This window comes from Ascaphus truei, chromosome 11 (genome assembly GCF_040206685.1).
Source record: "Ascaphus truei isolate aAscTru1 chromosome 11, aAscTru1.hap1, whole genome shotgun sequence".
Classification (NCBI taxonomy): domain Eukaryota; kingdom Metazoa; phylum Chordata; class Amphibia; order Anura; family Ascaphidae; genus Ascaphus; species Ascaphus truei.
In genome coordinates this window covers 53,899,581-53,915,944 of record NC_134493.1, presented here as the reverse complement: position 1 = coordinate 53,915,944, position 16,364 = coordinate 53,899,581, and the positions used below count along the sequence as shown (strand labels likewise).

The 16,364-nt window shown below is 46.5% G+C and overlaps 1 protein-coding gene across 3 annotated transcripts in view; it reads left to right on the top strand.

Moving 5' to 3' along the window:
• CLUAP1 (clusterin associated protein 1) overlaps positions 1-16,364 on the top strand; it is a 49,982-nt gene that overhangs the window by 23,514 nt on the left and 10,104 nt on the right. For 2 of the 3 annotated variants that reach the window (XM_075566369.1, XM_075566367.1), the window contains exons 6-8: positions 7,647-7,730; positions 10,156-10,289; positions 15,215-15,356. In XM_075566369.1, the coding sequence (XP_075422484.1) occupies positions 7,647-7,730; positions 10,156-10,289; positions 15,215-15,356 (360 nt within the window). The remainder of the gene's footprint in view (positions 1-7,646; positions 7,731-10,155; positions 10,290-15,214; positions 15,357-16,364) is intronic. The other variant, XM_075566370.1, reaches the window with a different exon arrangement.

Sequence of the window (16,364 nt, the reverse complement as noted above, 5' to 3'; positions counted from 1 at the left end):
GATTCTTCCTATATACTGTATAATGTGTACACTAAGGCTGAGAGATGTTCTTATAACGGGGATTCTTCCCATGTACTGTATAATGTGTACACTAAGGCTGAGAGATGTTCTTATAACGGGGATTCTTCCTATATACTGTATAATGTGTACACTAAGGCTGAGAGATGTTCTTATAACGGGGATTCTTCCTATATACTGTATAATGTGTACACTAAGGCTGAGAGATGTTCTTATAACGGGGATTCTTCCTATGTACTGTATAATGTGTACACTAAGGCTGAGAGATGTTCTTATAACGGGGATTCTTCCCATGTACTGTATAATGTGTACACTAAGCCTGAGAGATGTTCTTATAACGGGGATTCTTCCTATATACTGTATAATGTGTACACTAAGGCTGAGAGATGTTCTTATAACGGGGATTCTTCCTATATACTGTATAATGTGTACACTAAGGCTGAGAGATGTTCTTATAACGGGGATTCTTCCTATATACTGTATAATGTGTACACTAAGGCTGAGAGATGTTCTTATAACGGGGATTCTTCCTATATACTGTATAATGTGTACACTAAGGCTGAGAGATGTTCTTATAACGGGGATTCTTCCTATATACTGTATAATGTGTACACTAAGGCTGAGAGATGTTCTTATAACGGGGATTCTTCCCATGTACTGTATAATGTGTACACTAAGGCTGAGAGATGTTCTTATAACGGGGATTCTTCCTATATACTGTATAATGTGTACACTAAGGCTGAGAGATGTTCTTATAACGGGGATTCTTCCTATATACTGTATAATGTGTACACTAAGGCTGAGAGATGTTCTTATAACGGGGATTCTTCCTATGTACTGTATAATGTGTACACTAAGGCTGAGAGATGTTCTTATAACGGGGATTCTTCCCATGTACTGTATAATGTGTACACTAAGCCTGAGAGATGTTCTTATAACGGGGATTCTTCATGTGTACACTAAGCCTGAGAGATGTTCTTATAACGGGGATTCTTCCTATATACTGTATAATGTGTACACTAAGGCTGAGAGATGTTCTTATAACGGGGATTCTTCCTATATACTGTATAATGTGTACACTAAGGCTGAGAGATGTTCTTATAACGGGGATTCTTCCTATATACTGTATAATGTGTACACTAAGGCTGAGAGATGTTCTTATAACGGGGATTCTTCCTATATACTGTATAATGTGTACACTAAGCCTGAGAGATGTTCTTATAACGGGGATTCTTCCTATATACTGTATAATGTGTACACTAAGGCTGAGAGATGTTCTTATAACGGGGATTCTTCCCATGTACTGTATAATGTGTACACTAAGGCTGAGAGATGTTCTTATAACGGGGATTCTTCCTATATACTGTATAATGTGTACACTAAGGCTGAGAGATGTTCTTATAACGGGGATTCTTCCTATATACTGTATAATGTGTACACTAAGGCTGAGAGATGTTCTTATAACGGGGATTCTTCCTATATACTGTATAATGTGTACACTAAGGCTGAGAGATGTTCTTATAACGGGGATTCTTCCTATATACTGTATAATGTGTACACTAAGGCTGAGAGATGTTCTTATAACGGGGATTCTTCCATGTACTGTATAATGTGTACACTAAGGCTGAGAGATGTTCTTATAACGGGGATTCTTCCTATATACTGTATAATGTGTACACTAAGGCTGAGAGATGTTCTTATAACGGGGATTCTTCCTATATACTGTATAATGTGTACACTAAGGCTGAGAGATGTTCTTATAACGGGGATTCTTCCTATGTACTGTATAATGTGTACACTAAGGCTGAGAGATGTTCTTATAACGGGGATTCTTCCCATGTACTGTATAATGTGTACACTAAGCCTGAGAGATGTTCTTATAACGGGGATTCTTCCTATATACTGTATAATGTGTACACTAAGGCTGAGAGATGTTCTTATAACGGGGATTCTTCCTATATACTGTATAATGTGTACACTAAGGCTGAGAGATGTTCTTATAACGGGGATTCTTCCTATATACTGTATAATGTGTACACTAAGGCTGAGAGATGTTCTTATAACGGGGATTCTTCCTATATACTGTATAATGTGTACACTAAGCCTGAGAGATGTTCTTATAACGGGGATTCTTCCTATATACTGTATAATGTGTACACTAAGGCTGAGAGATGTTCTTATAACGGGGATTCTTCCCATGTACTGTATAATGTGTACACTAAGGCTGAGAGATGTTCTTATAACGGGGATTCTTCCTATATACTGTATAATGTGTACACTAAGGCTGAGAGATGTTCTTATAACGGGGATTCTTCCCATGTACTGTATAATGTGTACACTAAGGCTGAGAGATGTTCTTATAACGGGGATTCTTCCTATATACTGTATAATGTGTACACTAAGGCTGAGAGATGTTCTTATAACGGGGATTCTTCCTATATACTGTATAATGTGTACACTAAGGCTGAGAGATGTTCTTATAACGGGGATTCTTCCTATATACTGTATAATGTGTACACTAAGGCTGAGAGATGTTCTTATAACGGGGATTCTTCCTATATACTGTATAATGTGTACACTAAGGCTGAGAGATGTTCTTATAACGGGGATTCTTCCCATGTACTGTATAATGTGTACACTAAGGCTGAGAGATGTTCTTATAACGGGGATTCTTCCTATATACTGTATAATGTGTACACTAAGGCTGAGAGATGTTCTTATAACGGGGATTCTTCCTATATACTGTATAATGTGTACACTAAGGCTGAGAGATGTTCTTATAACGGGGATTCTTCCTATATACTGTATAATGTGTACACTAAGGCTGAGAGATGTTCTTATAACGGGGATTCTTCCTATATACTGTATAATGTGTACACTAAGGCTGAGAGATGTTCTTATAACGGGGATTCTTCCCATGTACTGTATAATGTGTACACTAAGGCTGAGAGATGTTCTTATAACGGGGATTCTTCCTATATACTGTATAATGTGTACACTAAGGCTGAGAGATGTTCTTATAACGGGGATTCTTCCCATGTACTGTATAATGTGTACACTAAGGCTGAGAGATGATCTTATAACGGGGATTCTTCCTATATACTGTATAATGTGTACACTAAGGCTGAGAGATGTTCTTATAACGGGGATTCTTCCTATATACTGTATAATGTGTACACTAAGGCTGAGAGATGTTCTTATAACGGGGATTCTTCCTATATACTGTATAATGTGTACACTAAGCCTGAGAGATGATCTTATAACGGGGATTCTTCCTATATACTGTATAATGTGTACACTAAGGCTGAGAGATGTTCTTATAACGGGGATTCTTCCTATATACTGTATAATGTGTACACTAAGGCTGAGAGATGTTCTTATAACGGGGATTCTTCCTATATACTGTATAATGTGTACACTAAGGCTGAGAGATGTTCTTATAACGGGGATTCTTCCTATATACTGTATAATGTGTACACTAAGGCTGAGAGATGATCTTATAACGGGGATTCTTCCTATATACTGTATAATGTGTACACTAAGGCTGAGAGATGTTCTTATAACGGGGATTCTTCCTATATACTGTATAATGTGTACACTAAGGCTGAGAGATGTTCTTATAACGGGGATTCTTCCTATATACTGTATAATGTGTACACTAAGCCTGAGAGATGTTCTTATAACGGGGATTCTTCCTATATACTGTATAATGTGTACACTAAGGCTGAGAGATGTTCTTATAACAAGGATATTACTCACACACTCACTCACACTCTCACTCACACACACTCTCACTCACACACACTCTCACTCACACACACTCTCACACACACACTCTCACACTCACTCTCTCTCACACTCACTCACACACACACTCACTCACACACACACTCACTCACACACACTCTCACTCACACACACTCTCACTCACACACACTCTCACTCACACACACTCTCACTCACACACACTCTCACTCACACACACTCACACACACTCTCACTCACACACACTCTCACTCACTCTCTCTCACACTCACTTTCTCTCTCTCACACACACACACACACACACACACACACACACACACACACACACACACACACACACACACACACACACACACACACACACACACACACACACTGTTGTCTAACGGGGATTCTTCCTATTACTCAGTGGTCTCCAAACTTTTCAGTATGAGGGACACATCGTATATTCTACACATTTTCGCGGGCCAAAGAAAAAAAAGAATTTTATAAATGAATACATTTTATTTGGATCTTTTGTCGGGGTAATCATCACGATATGATTCAGAACAAAAGAGAAATGTGACAATTACAGAGAGAGGACGCCGCGCTCACACTGGGAAATTATATATAATGAGCAAAAATATACATATTTCAAGTTGCTGCGGGCCGCATACAATCCTTTAGGGGGCCTGACGTGGTCCCCGGGCCATAGTTTGGAGACCCCTGCTATAACTAATGTGTACATTAAGGCTGTGGGGGGATAACAAACCCTCCCAAATCCCAGCTCACCGTGTGTATATAATACCTTTAAAACAAATTTACCAGTAATTGAGTGTCACATTTTGGTTAAAAGAAATTAATTACCACACGTGTCCTCTACTTCACGAGACACCCTCTGGGCCCTCCTCCACCGCAGGGGCTCTGCTCCCCTCACCCCTGCTCAACAACCTTGGGGGACCAGGTGAACGCCCCGTCCTGAGCCCCTTACAAGCTGTCGGCAGGTGTGATGGGGATTGGGAGCTGGTTGTAAGGGATATTTGAGTTGTTGTTTATGTCGCTGACCAAAATGAGATGAATGTGTGTGAGAGAGCCGGGAATTCCATAGGGAAAAGTCCTGAAGAAGGGTATACGGGAGTATGAGGGGATCATGGGCAGAGGACATGGTCCTAATAAAGGTAGAAAGGACGCTCTCTTTATAAGAAGCAGCTTGGAGGTATTTTTTTTTTTTTTTGCGGAGGCGCTACTATAATACAAGGCTGTCAGACGTAGCTCTGTGATTTACTCGGGGGGCTGAGATGCCCCCTCCGGTTACCAGAAAGCAGCGTCCTTGATCTTGAGCAGCAAATTAAAGTTTACTGGCTATGCAATTCTTTAACTCAGGCTGTGCTGAAAAGCTCTGTAATGCAGCAGGCATAGGCTTATAGGGGTCCATGGTCCAATGTGTCAGAAGCAAAAGGTCACCCTGTGCTCATTTGCATGTCATTACCCAGAATCCCTGGCTGCAGTGGAAGCATTGTATGCCAAGAGATAATGGGGAAGGGCAGGGTTTGCAGACCTGTTTGAGACATGAGATCGAGAGCACAAGTGGCCTTTTTAACAAGCTCCATATTGGAAGGGTCCTGCAGTGAACAACTCGGTGTTGTGCTGTGTGTGTGTGGGACATTTCTTCAGCCTCACTCTCCGGACAGAATGGGCCGTTTCACTGCGTTGCTGGTCTCTCCGGCGGCAAAAGGGTTAAGGGACGTTCTCGTCAGGAGCATCCAACGTTATAGAGACGACAGGCCCAGCAAGCAGCCTTCACAATGGGACACTGCGGCATCACGGACGTCACACTGCTTGGTGACAGCACTTCTGTACCTGTCACTCTCTTGTCCTCAGCTCTCCCACTGTTGTCATCTTTCTGCATAAGAAAAAGCAACAATGAAATGCTATTCCTTCTGTGCACAGCAGCTGCCATTCATTTCACTGACAGAACTAGCGACGTGACTATAACCTCCGTTTTTATTCTCTGTCCGTTTAAATAAATATTTCTACTTTTTAATTCCCACTGGTATATTTATTTATTTTTGGAATACTGCATGGCGGGTTTTTTGCTGCTCCGGACCAAACGTCGAAATAATCCACGATCAAAACAGATGGAAACAAATGACATTGAACGTGTCTGTAAATAATGTTTGTCCACAATTTTACCAAATCTATTCAACACCAAAGTAAAAGGAAACCTCAAGCCGAAGATAAAATAATGTGGCGGTTTTAAAATGGCGGTTTTAAAATGGCCGCCGTTGGGATGTTCTATAAATGGCGGTGTAACTTGGCCCTGATTTTAAGTCGGGTTTCCGGCCACATTCATTGATTAGACCCAGTTACAAAAGCAGGTTGGCGACGGTTAATTCTGTCTGCATTAGCTGTGAGACACAGGGCTGCCACCTTCTACTGAAGGCCAACCCGGAGAAAGAAAGAAAATCCCTGACTTGGTGCGGCGGCGTCTCCCGGCATCCTGCTGCAACTCCCCCTCCAACTGCAGTGAACATGGCTGCGTGGGGTCAAATGACGCCGCGCTGCCATGGCAACTGCACGCTACGTCACGACGCAGCCATGTTCACTGCAGTGGGAGGGGGAATTGCAGGAAAATAACGGAGAATGCCAGAAGTGCCGCCGTCCCACACCGCACCCCGCCACCACCCGGAGATTGACAACCTGTAGCCCAGAGGTAAAGGCCCGAAACCCGGAGTCTCCGGGTCAAACCCGGAGAGGTGGCAACTCTGGAGACAGATAAGGCTATTAGTTGCATTTTGAAATTCAGTGCTGCAAAATTCCCATCATTACCCACCAGTGGGTTGGGCTTTGGGGTACATGAGGTATCTCCAAGGGGTACGCCCCAACAGATCTGTAATGGCGGATCCCAGGCATAAAGTATACAGCCGGTTCCTGAGCCAGTGTGGGGACTGCACACTTAGTACGGCCCCGAACTGGTCCTTGGCATGGGGGGGGGGGGGGGTATAACTGTCACAGCAAGCGCTTCCAAAGTCGCTCGCCACAATGCTTTGCATCCACCGTTGCAAGGCATTGTGGGACGTGACTTTGGAAGCTCCTGTCGTGAGTGAACCATGCTGCCTGCACTCACGGATGCAGTTTGGGGCCTTATTAAGCGTGTGCTACCCGCACAAGCTCAGGACACTATCCTGCCTGGGATCGGTCACACAGTTTGCTAGCGATTAGCCTGATGAATCAGTAATAAGATTTATTAAGGGTTCGCAGAACTAATATTTTCTAACAGGGGGAGCACAGTGTAAAAAAGGTTGGGAATAGCTGCTATCACATCGTCACCCAAACTAGTGTGAGACACACAGGCCATACAATCATCCTGCTTAAGCCCACCACGATGTATTGCAGGCCCCTCTGGCAACTGAGGGGTTAATGAAGCATCTTTTGAAGGTGCGACTGTACATAATACTAGGGTACGGATATGTACTACACAGTGAGGGGGGGCATATTATGTGGCTTCTGTGTGGTCCTACAGCTTTCTTCCTGCTGGTTACACCGATGCCTCCATTTCTGCTGGTTACACGGTTACACCGATGCCTCCTTTTCTGCTGGTTACACGGTTACACCGATGCCTCCTTTTCTGCTGGTTACACGGTTACACCGATGCCTCCTTTTCTGCTGGTTACACGGTTACACCGATGCCTCCTTTTCTGCTGGTTACACGGTTACACCGATGCCTCCTTTTCTGCTGGTTACACGGTTACACCGATGCCTCCTTTTCTGCTGGTTACACCGATGCCTCCTTTTCTGCTGGTTACACGGTAACACCGATGCCTCCTTTTCTGCCGGTTACACCGATGACTCCCAGATGATCAGCTTCTCTCTGTGTCCTGCAGGAACAAAGGACCGCCGCCATCGCACGGCCCCTGGAGATAAACGAGACGGAGAAAGTCCTAAGGACGTCCATCAAAGAGGTCCTGGTAAGTGTGTGCGAGTGTCGGCGTGTGCGAGTGTCGGCGTGTGCGTCTCGAGAGAGAGAAGCAGCACACACAATAAATGGGCAAACTTGCCTGGGTACGCTGAAGGTAAGTCGTATACAAAATGATGGCAACCCGGAACAATCAGAGAGCTTGAGACTGGCCCTTTTAAATAGGCAGAAACGTCGACCCTGATAGAATAAGACGGTTATTTTTTTCACATTTTATTGTTCCGAAGAATGCATGATTATCATCATTTTTTTTTTATATGTATAAAAAAAGAATGAGGGCAGCACACAGCTTCATGTAGATTATATAGAATCTCTATCTATCAAATGAAAAGCAGCAGCACCAGCAGCACCAGCAGCACCAGCATGCCACTGCCAGAATCTCTGCCACCGCGCTCTGTGTAAAAATAGGTCATACAGAAATAGAAAGCGCCAGGCACGCGCGGGTCTTAAAAAGGAAAGAGAACGTTTCCTGCAAAAAAGGCGTTTCGACTCTATCAAAGTCTTGAAAAAGTTTCTTGATGGAACTGAGAAGTCCATTTAAATTTAAAAACAAATGTTTGCATCACACTTTATCTTTACTTTTTAAGACCTGTGCGTGCCTTGTTTAAACAAAATAATAATAATAATAAAAAAGATATATACATATCTACATCCAGTGGCGGATTTAAAAAAGTGGCGCCCTTAGGCACCTACATGATGCCGCCCTCCTGCTCTAGCGCCGCGCCATCCCGTTGCCACGTCACGTTGCCGGCCCATGCATGCACAATCGGTGCTTGCCGATCGCGCATTGGCAGAAGCGGCGAGCGCCGATAGAGCTTTGCGCGGGCCGGCAAAAGGATTTCTCAAAGGTTTCATACAAGTTAGAGATGTGGTGAAATATGTTTTACAGATTTAAAAGGGATTTGTAGGGGACGGCATGTAGGAAGGTTTGGCAGAAAAGTAGAAACTGGATAGAAATTGGCACTGTTGGCAAAAGTACTAAAACGAAGACATGTTGGCACGACTGCTGTAAACCACCAAATATATGTGAGACTGAGAGTCAAACTCCTTTTGCAAATAGGAAAGACAGCAAAACTGGAACATGTTTTTGCTAATGACTGACTGTAATTATCCAGACATTGACCGGAGTAGTGAGATGAGCAGCTAAAGGAAATTGGTTATTGGGTGTAACTGAAGAACCATTGCATGATCCTAATTGAGGAACTAACATGGAAGGGAGCAAGACTAGACAAAGTAATATCAAACCATGTACAAGTGCTAACCAGGAAACCTTTGAGAAAGTGATCTGTATACGGTCACATTTGGAATAAATGATAGAATATGGTTTTCAATGGGATTAGCAAAGACTCTTCATATTAGAGAGGCAGATTTTAGCCAACTCGGGGAAACTCAACAAGGAATATATTTGGGTCAAGTTCTTCCAGGGAAGAATGCAGAAGATAATTGGGCCAAATTGTTGGATGAGTGTATACACTTATGGAATAAAAGAAAAATAAACAGGGTAAAAATGAATAGGAAAAGGAAGGAATTTAGGTCAAGTATGTGAGAAAAGTTGCAAAAAAACAATCAAAATAGATCAATCCTACAACGTCCTTCAAGTGCATTAATAGCACACGGATAAGGAAAGAGAATAGATGGTCCTATAAGAGTGAGATTGACCACCCCGTTTTTGATAGATGACCGAGGTATATAAACGCGTTGTTTGACTCTGTTTATACCAAGAAAGCCACTTGCAAAAATATTGCAGCAGAAGGAAGCCGCAGCCTGATAATTCACAAACATTTGGCTAACACAGGAAGGTGTGCAAAACTGAAAGCAGTGTAAGAGAGAGCCCATGGTCCTGACGGCACATGTACAGCCACGGCTTCTTACCGCAGCGATTCTACCCGCCCCCCCCCCTCCCCCCCCACCACACCCCCAAAAAAAGCCTACTTGAGTTTAAGAGAATCATTTTAACTGTAACATAGGAGTTACTTTCTGGCTTTACTGCACTGAGCTTGATAATAGTGACTGGCATGTGTCCCCGAATATACACCTGTCTGTAATACACAGGGCAACACTGTGATATAAAAGTGTGGCTTTATTCATCAACGTTTCAATATCTCGACAGCGCCGAAACATTGAATGAGTTCACACTTTTATATCACAGTTTGCCAGTGTGTTGCAGATAAATGAAACCTTTCCAGGTTGTTCTAGAGATGTACGTGAAGCACCTCAAGGTTCAGTACTGGGGACAGTGATTTTTCTCACCTTGAGGATGGCATGGAGAGCAAAGTCTCCGTCTTTGCAGATGACACGAACGTGTGTGTTGGGAATGCAGCGTGCTGGTCTCATCCAGGCTCACAACGGCTTATTAATCCCTCGTCCCCTGTGGATTCTCACGGGTCTCCGTCTCCCTCCTGCCTCCTCCACCACAGGAAAAAGTTCAGAAGACGAAAGACCTGCTGAGCAATGTGGCGTCCGACGAGGTGAACCTGGAGTCCAAGATCGAGAAGCGCAAACAGGAGCTGGAGAGGAATCGGAAGCGGCTGCAGACCCTGCAGAGTGTCAGGTAGTACTAGGGAGTATACGGGTATGTAAGCATGGCGGCATGGAGCAATAGAGCGTGTGCGCGAGGGGTACACATGGAGTGGTTGGTTGTGAGCATGGCCGGTCTCTTCAACTGATTCTCCGGAGCATCCGGATCAGAGAACATTCCGGAGTAGAAAACCCACACGCTTATTGTAATGTCATTTTACATACATTGAAAGACTTGAACACTATTAGATGTCAGCATGCTGCCAGCGTTTCTAACGTCTGTACCATATGTATATTACATTACAGTAACTTACAAGTGGGCCTAAGGAACTAGTGTGACATGAGCAGGAGCAGCGTCTAAGGGCCACACCAAGGCACCTTCGCACCCAGGAGAGCCCTGGGCTATGGGGAACTAGCAAAGAGTATGTGTGTGTATCTATCTGTGTTTGCTGCAGGTTGTAAGGAGTAACAGGGACGTGTGTGTGTGTGTGTGTGTGTGTGTGTCTACAAGGAGTGATACAGTGTTTAGATAAATATATATGAAGGACTTTGTAAGTAATTGGATGCATCTGTCAGTAGGACGAGAAGGAAATCACACGGCGAGTGGGCCGGCTGCAAGGGCATTGGCTGTACTAGGCGAACCTTGAGCCTGGCGCCCCTCTCCCTCCCAACTAACCTTTTGAAAATTAATATTGTGCATAAGTGTGAATACAAATGCTGCATTTATAATTAGATTTATTTTAAATTAAAAAGGCGAATATGATACTAATTTCACATTCTTATAGTTCTGGGTGGGGGGTAGATGTGTGCCCTGGGGTGGGGGAGGGGCAGTATAGTTATGTGCTCTCGGGGGGTTGGGGGTGAGGCGGTAGTAGGGTAATCTCCCCCTGGGGGGGAGAGGGGAAGGGTATGGTTATGTGCCTTGGGGGGGGGGGGGGCGGGGGGAGTTATAGTTATATGGAAAGTATAGGATGTAGGCAGCACTCCAAGAGTCGAATGATATGTAAAGGGATGTAGGTGGTGCAACAGGAAAAACGGAGGGACCCTCAACCCTCACACACATCTCTGCATAAACACCCAACCCTCACACACATCTCTGCATAAACACCCAACCCTCACACACATCTCTGCATAAACACCCAACCCTCACACACATCTCTGCATAAACACCCAACCCTCACACACATCTCTGCATAAACACCCAACCCTCACACACATCTCTGCATAAACACCCAACCCTCACACACATCTCTGCATAAACACCCAACCCTCACACACATCTCTGCATAAACACCCAACCCTCACACACATCTCTGCATAAACACCCAACCCTCACACACATCTCTGCATAAACACCCAACCCTCACACACATCTCTGCATAAACACCCAACCCTCACACACATCTCTGCATAAACACCCAACCCTCACACACATCTCTGCATAAACACCCAACCCTCACACACATCTCTGCATAAACACCCAACCCTCACACACATCTCTGCATAAACACCCAACCCTCACACACATCTCTGCATAAACACCCAATCCTCACACACATCTCTGCATAAACACCCAACCCTCACACACACCTCTGCATAAACACCCAACCCTCACACACATCTCTGCATAAACACCCAACCCTCACACGCATCTCTGCATAAACACCCAACCCTCACACGCATCTCTGCATAAACACCCAACCCTCACACGCATCTCTGCATAAACACCCAACCCTCACACGCATCTCTGCATAAACACCCAACCCTCACACGCATCTCTGCATAAACACCCAACCCTCACACGCATCTCTGCATAAACACCCAACCCTCACACGCATCTCTGCATAAACACCCAACCCTCACACGCATCTCTGCATAAACACCCAACCCTCACACGCACCTCTGCATAAACACCCAACCCTCACACGCACCTCTGCATAAACACCCAACCCTCACACGCATCTCTGCATAAACACCCAACCCTCACACGCATCTCTGCATAAACACCCAACCCTCACACGCATCTCTGCATAAACACCCAACCCTCACACGCATCTCTGCATAAACACCCAACCCTCACACGCATCTCTGCATAAACACCCAACCCTCACACGCATCTCTGCATAAACACCCAACCCTCACACGCATCTCTGCATAAACACCCAACCCTCACACGCATCTCTGCATAAACACCCAACCCTCACACGCATCTCTGCATAAACACCCAACCCTCACACGCATCTCTGCATAAACACCCAACCCTCACACGCATCTCTGCATAAACACCCAACCCTCACACGCATCTCTGCATAAACACCCAACCCTCACACGCATCTCTGCATAAACACCCAACCCTCACACGCATCTCTGCATAAACACCCAACCCTCACACGCATCTCTGCATAAACACCCAACCCTCACACGCATCTCTGCATAAACACCCAACCCTCACACGCATCTCTGCATAAACACCCAACCCTCACACGCATCTCTGCATAAACACCCAACCCTCACACGCATCTCTGCATAAACACCCAACCCTCACACGCATCTCTGCATAAACACCCAACCCTCACACGCATCTCTGCATAAACACCCAACCCTCACACGCATCTCTGCATAAACACCCAACCCTCACACGCATCTCTGCATAAACACCCAACCCTCACACGCATCTCTGCATAAACACCCAACCCTCACACGCATCTCTGCATAAACACCCAACTCGTAGGCAAATCAAGAAAAACAAGTAATGGGGATACACCACAAAATCTGTATTAACCTATATTATAAAGTCCCCACCGTTATGTGCCCTGGGGTGGAGGGGGGTATAGTTATGTGCCCTGGGGTGGGGGGAGGTATAGTTATGTGCCCCTTGGGGGTGGGGTGTTATAGTTATGTGCCGTGGGATGGTGGAGGGGGGTATAGTTATGTGCCGTGGGATGGTGGAGGGGGATATAGTTATGTGCTGTGGGATGGTGGAGGGGGGGTATAGTTATGTGCCGTGGGATGGTGGAGGGGGGTATAGTTATGTGCTGTGGGATGGTGGAGGGGGGGTATAGTTATGTGCTGTGGGATGGTGGAGGGGGGTATAGTTATGTGCCGTGGGATGGTGGAGGGGGGTATAGTTATGTGCTGTGGGATGGTGGGGGGGGGGGTATAGTTATGTGCTGTGGGATGGTGGGGAGGGGGGTATAGTTATGTGCTGTGGGATGGTGGGGAGGGGGGTATAGTTATGTGCTGTGGGATGGTGGGGGGGGGGTGTAGTTATGTGCTGTGGGATGGTGGGGGGGGGGGTATAGTTATGTGCTGTGGGATGGTGGTGGGGGGGTATAGTTATGTGCTGTGGGATGGTGGTGGGGGGGTATAGTTATGTGCTGTGGGATGGTGGAGGTGGGTATAGTTATGTGCTGTGGGATGGTGGTGGGGGGGGTATAGTTATGTGCTGTGGGATGGTGGTGGGGGGGGGGTATAGTTATGTGCTGTGGGATGGTGGAGGGGGGTATAGTTATGTGCTGTGGGATGGTGGTAGGGGGGTATAGTTATGTGCTGTGGGATGGTGGTGGGGCGGGTATTGTTATGTGCTGTGGGATGGTGGAGGGGGGTATAGTTATGTGCTGTGGGATGGTGGTGGGGGGGGTATAGTTATGTGCTGTGGGATGGTGGTGGGGGGGGTATAGTTATGTGCTGTGGGATGGTGGTGGGGCGGGTATAGTTATGTGCTGTGGGATGGTGGGGGGGGTATAGTTATGTGCCGTGGGATGGTGGTGGGGGGGGGGTATAGTTATGTGCTGTGGGATGGTGGGGGGGGTGTAGTTATGTGCTGTGGGATGGTGGGGGGGGGTGTAGTTATGTGCTGTGGGATGGTGGGGGGGGTATAGTTATGTGCCGTGGGATGGTGGGATGGTGGTGGGGGGGTATTGTTATGTGCTGTGGGATGGTGATGGGGGAGGTATAGTTATGTGCCATGGGATGGTGGTGGGGGGGGTATAGTTATGTGCCGTGGGATGGTGGAGGGGGTATAGTTATGTGCTGTGGGATGGTGGAGGGGGGTATAGTTATGTGCTGTGGGATGGTGGTGGGGGGGTATAGTTATGTGCTGTGGGATGGTGGGATGGTGGAGGGGGGTATAGTTATGTGCCGTGGGATGGTGGTGGGGGGGGTATAGTTATGTGCTGTGGGATGGTGGGATGGTGGAGGGGGGTATAGTTATGTGCTGTGGGATGGTGGTGGGGCGGGTATAGTTATGTGCTGTGGGATGGTGGGGGGGTATAGTTATGTGCCGTGGGATGGTGGTGGAGGGGGGTATAGTTATGTGCTGTGGGATGGTGGGGGGGGGGGTATAGTTATGTGCTGTGGGATGGTGGGGGGTGGTATAGTTATGTGCTGTGGGATGGCCACCAGCAGTTCTCCTAAGAGGCACCTCTCCGGATCTGGCACATGTTGGGGTGCCCAGACCACCTGACTCGCCGGGCCCGGGGCAGTAGTCCCAGCTGTCCCCCCGTCAGTGGCCCTGCTGCTGCTACATGGAATCCCCAGATTTTTGCAGTGCCCCAAATGTTGCTGCTTTAGGCGACCGCCTTGCCTGTCCAGTGGTTAAACCAGCCCCGTCTGTCCAGTGGTTAAACCAGCCCCGTCTGTCCAGTGGTTAAACCAGCCCCATCTGTCCAGTGGTTAAACCAGCCCCGTCTGTCCAGTGGTTGAACCAGCCCCGTCTGTCCAGTGGTTGAACCAGCCCCGTCTGTCCAGTGGTTGAACCAGCCCCGTCTGTCCAGTGGTTGAACCAGCCCCGTCTGTCCAGTGGTTGAACCAGCCCCGTCTGTCCAGTGGTTAAATCAGCCCTGTCTGTCCAGTGGTTAAACCAGCCCCGTCTGTCAGCACAATATATAATCAGGTTCATTGGCCAGGCAGGTTAACACTGCGTGTCCGGAGTAACTTCACGTATGCATATCCCCACAGACCAGCCTTCATGGATGAGTACGAGAAGATCGAGGAGGAGCTGCAGCGGCAGTATGAGGTTTACTTGGACAAGTACCGGAACCTCTGTTACTTAGAGCAGCAGCTGGAAGACTATCACCGCACGGAGCAGGAGCAGTTTGAGGTGAGGCCTCCTGTGACCTGCTCATCACACTGAGCTCTGCTGGGGTCCTTCATAACCAAGACCCCTTAGGCTTTATCACTAAAATAAAAACATTCACCCAGCCACCACCCCGGACATATTAGTTATCCAACACACAGCGTCATTCAACCAGCTCTCATTGTAGCACAAAATTAGCTCTGTCAGGGGTCAGCAGATGTCTAGATTTCAAGGGCCAGCAACAGGTCAGGTTTTCAGGATATCCCTGCTTCAGCACAGGTGGCTCAGTCAGATGACTGACCCACCTGTACTGAAGCAGGGATATCTTTACAACGTGACCCGTTGGTGGCCCTTGAGGACAGGAGTTGGCCTCCCCCGGCCTAGGCAAATCTATTCCGTTTGATCTCTAGGTTTGAATAATTCATATCTTTATCACAGAAATGTAGTGACCGCGTTTGTATTGTACCTTCCCATATACTGTATGCGCTGAACTTTATACGCTGTCCATGCAACAAAGAAAATTACGTTATTCAACATAATAATTCAAATGTATTTGAATTATTCAAAATGAACCCAAATGACAAATATCAGCCCAATAAAAAGTTTGCTTTTAATGCACGGTATCACAGTATCACTTTTCTGCTGCATTGATTGCAAGAAACCTAAATATCAGGTTTACACCCCGAGCAGGAGGTGCTGCTGGGACTGCGGCACTCGGTGGGTTAATGTGGGAATGAACCAGATCAACTAGACTTTGTGGTTCAAAAACAAATATGGCGTCCTTGATCTCCGGCTGATGTTGGCAGCATAACGAGCGCCAACAGGACAGCAGAGCCCGGCTGAACCGTGTCCCGGTGTAACCAGCCGTTTCCAAACTGGTTCATCCCTAAAGAGGTTGGGTACCCTGCTGAGAATGTGGTTACTTTGGAGACATAGAAAATTCATGATGTAAGATGGCGTCCGTCACCCATCTTTATCTGGGTAAATATGTCATTGCCGTGAGCGCGCTGTGGTCAGAAGGGACTGACCACA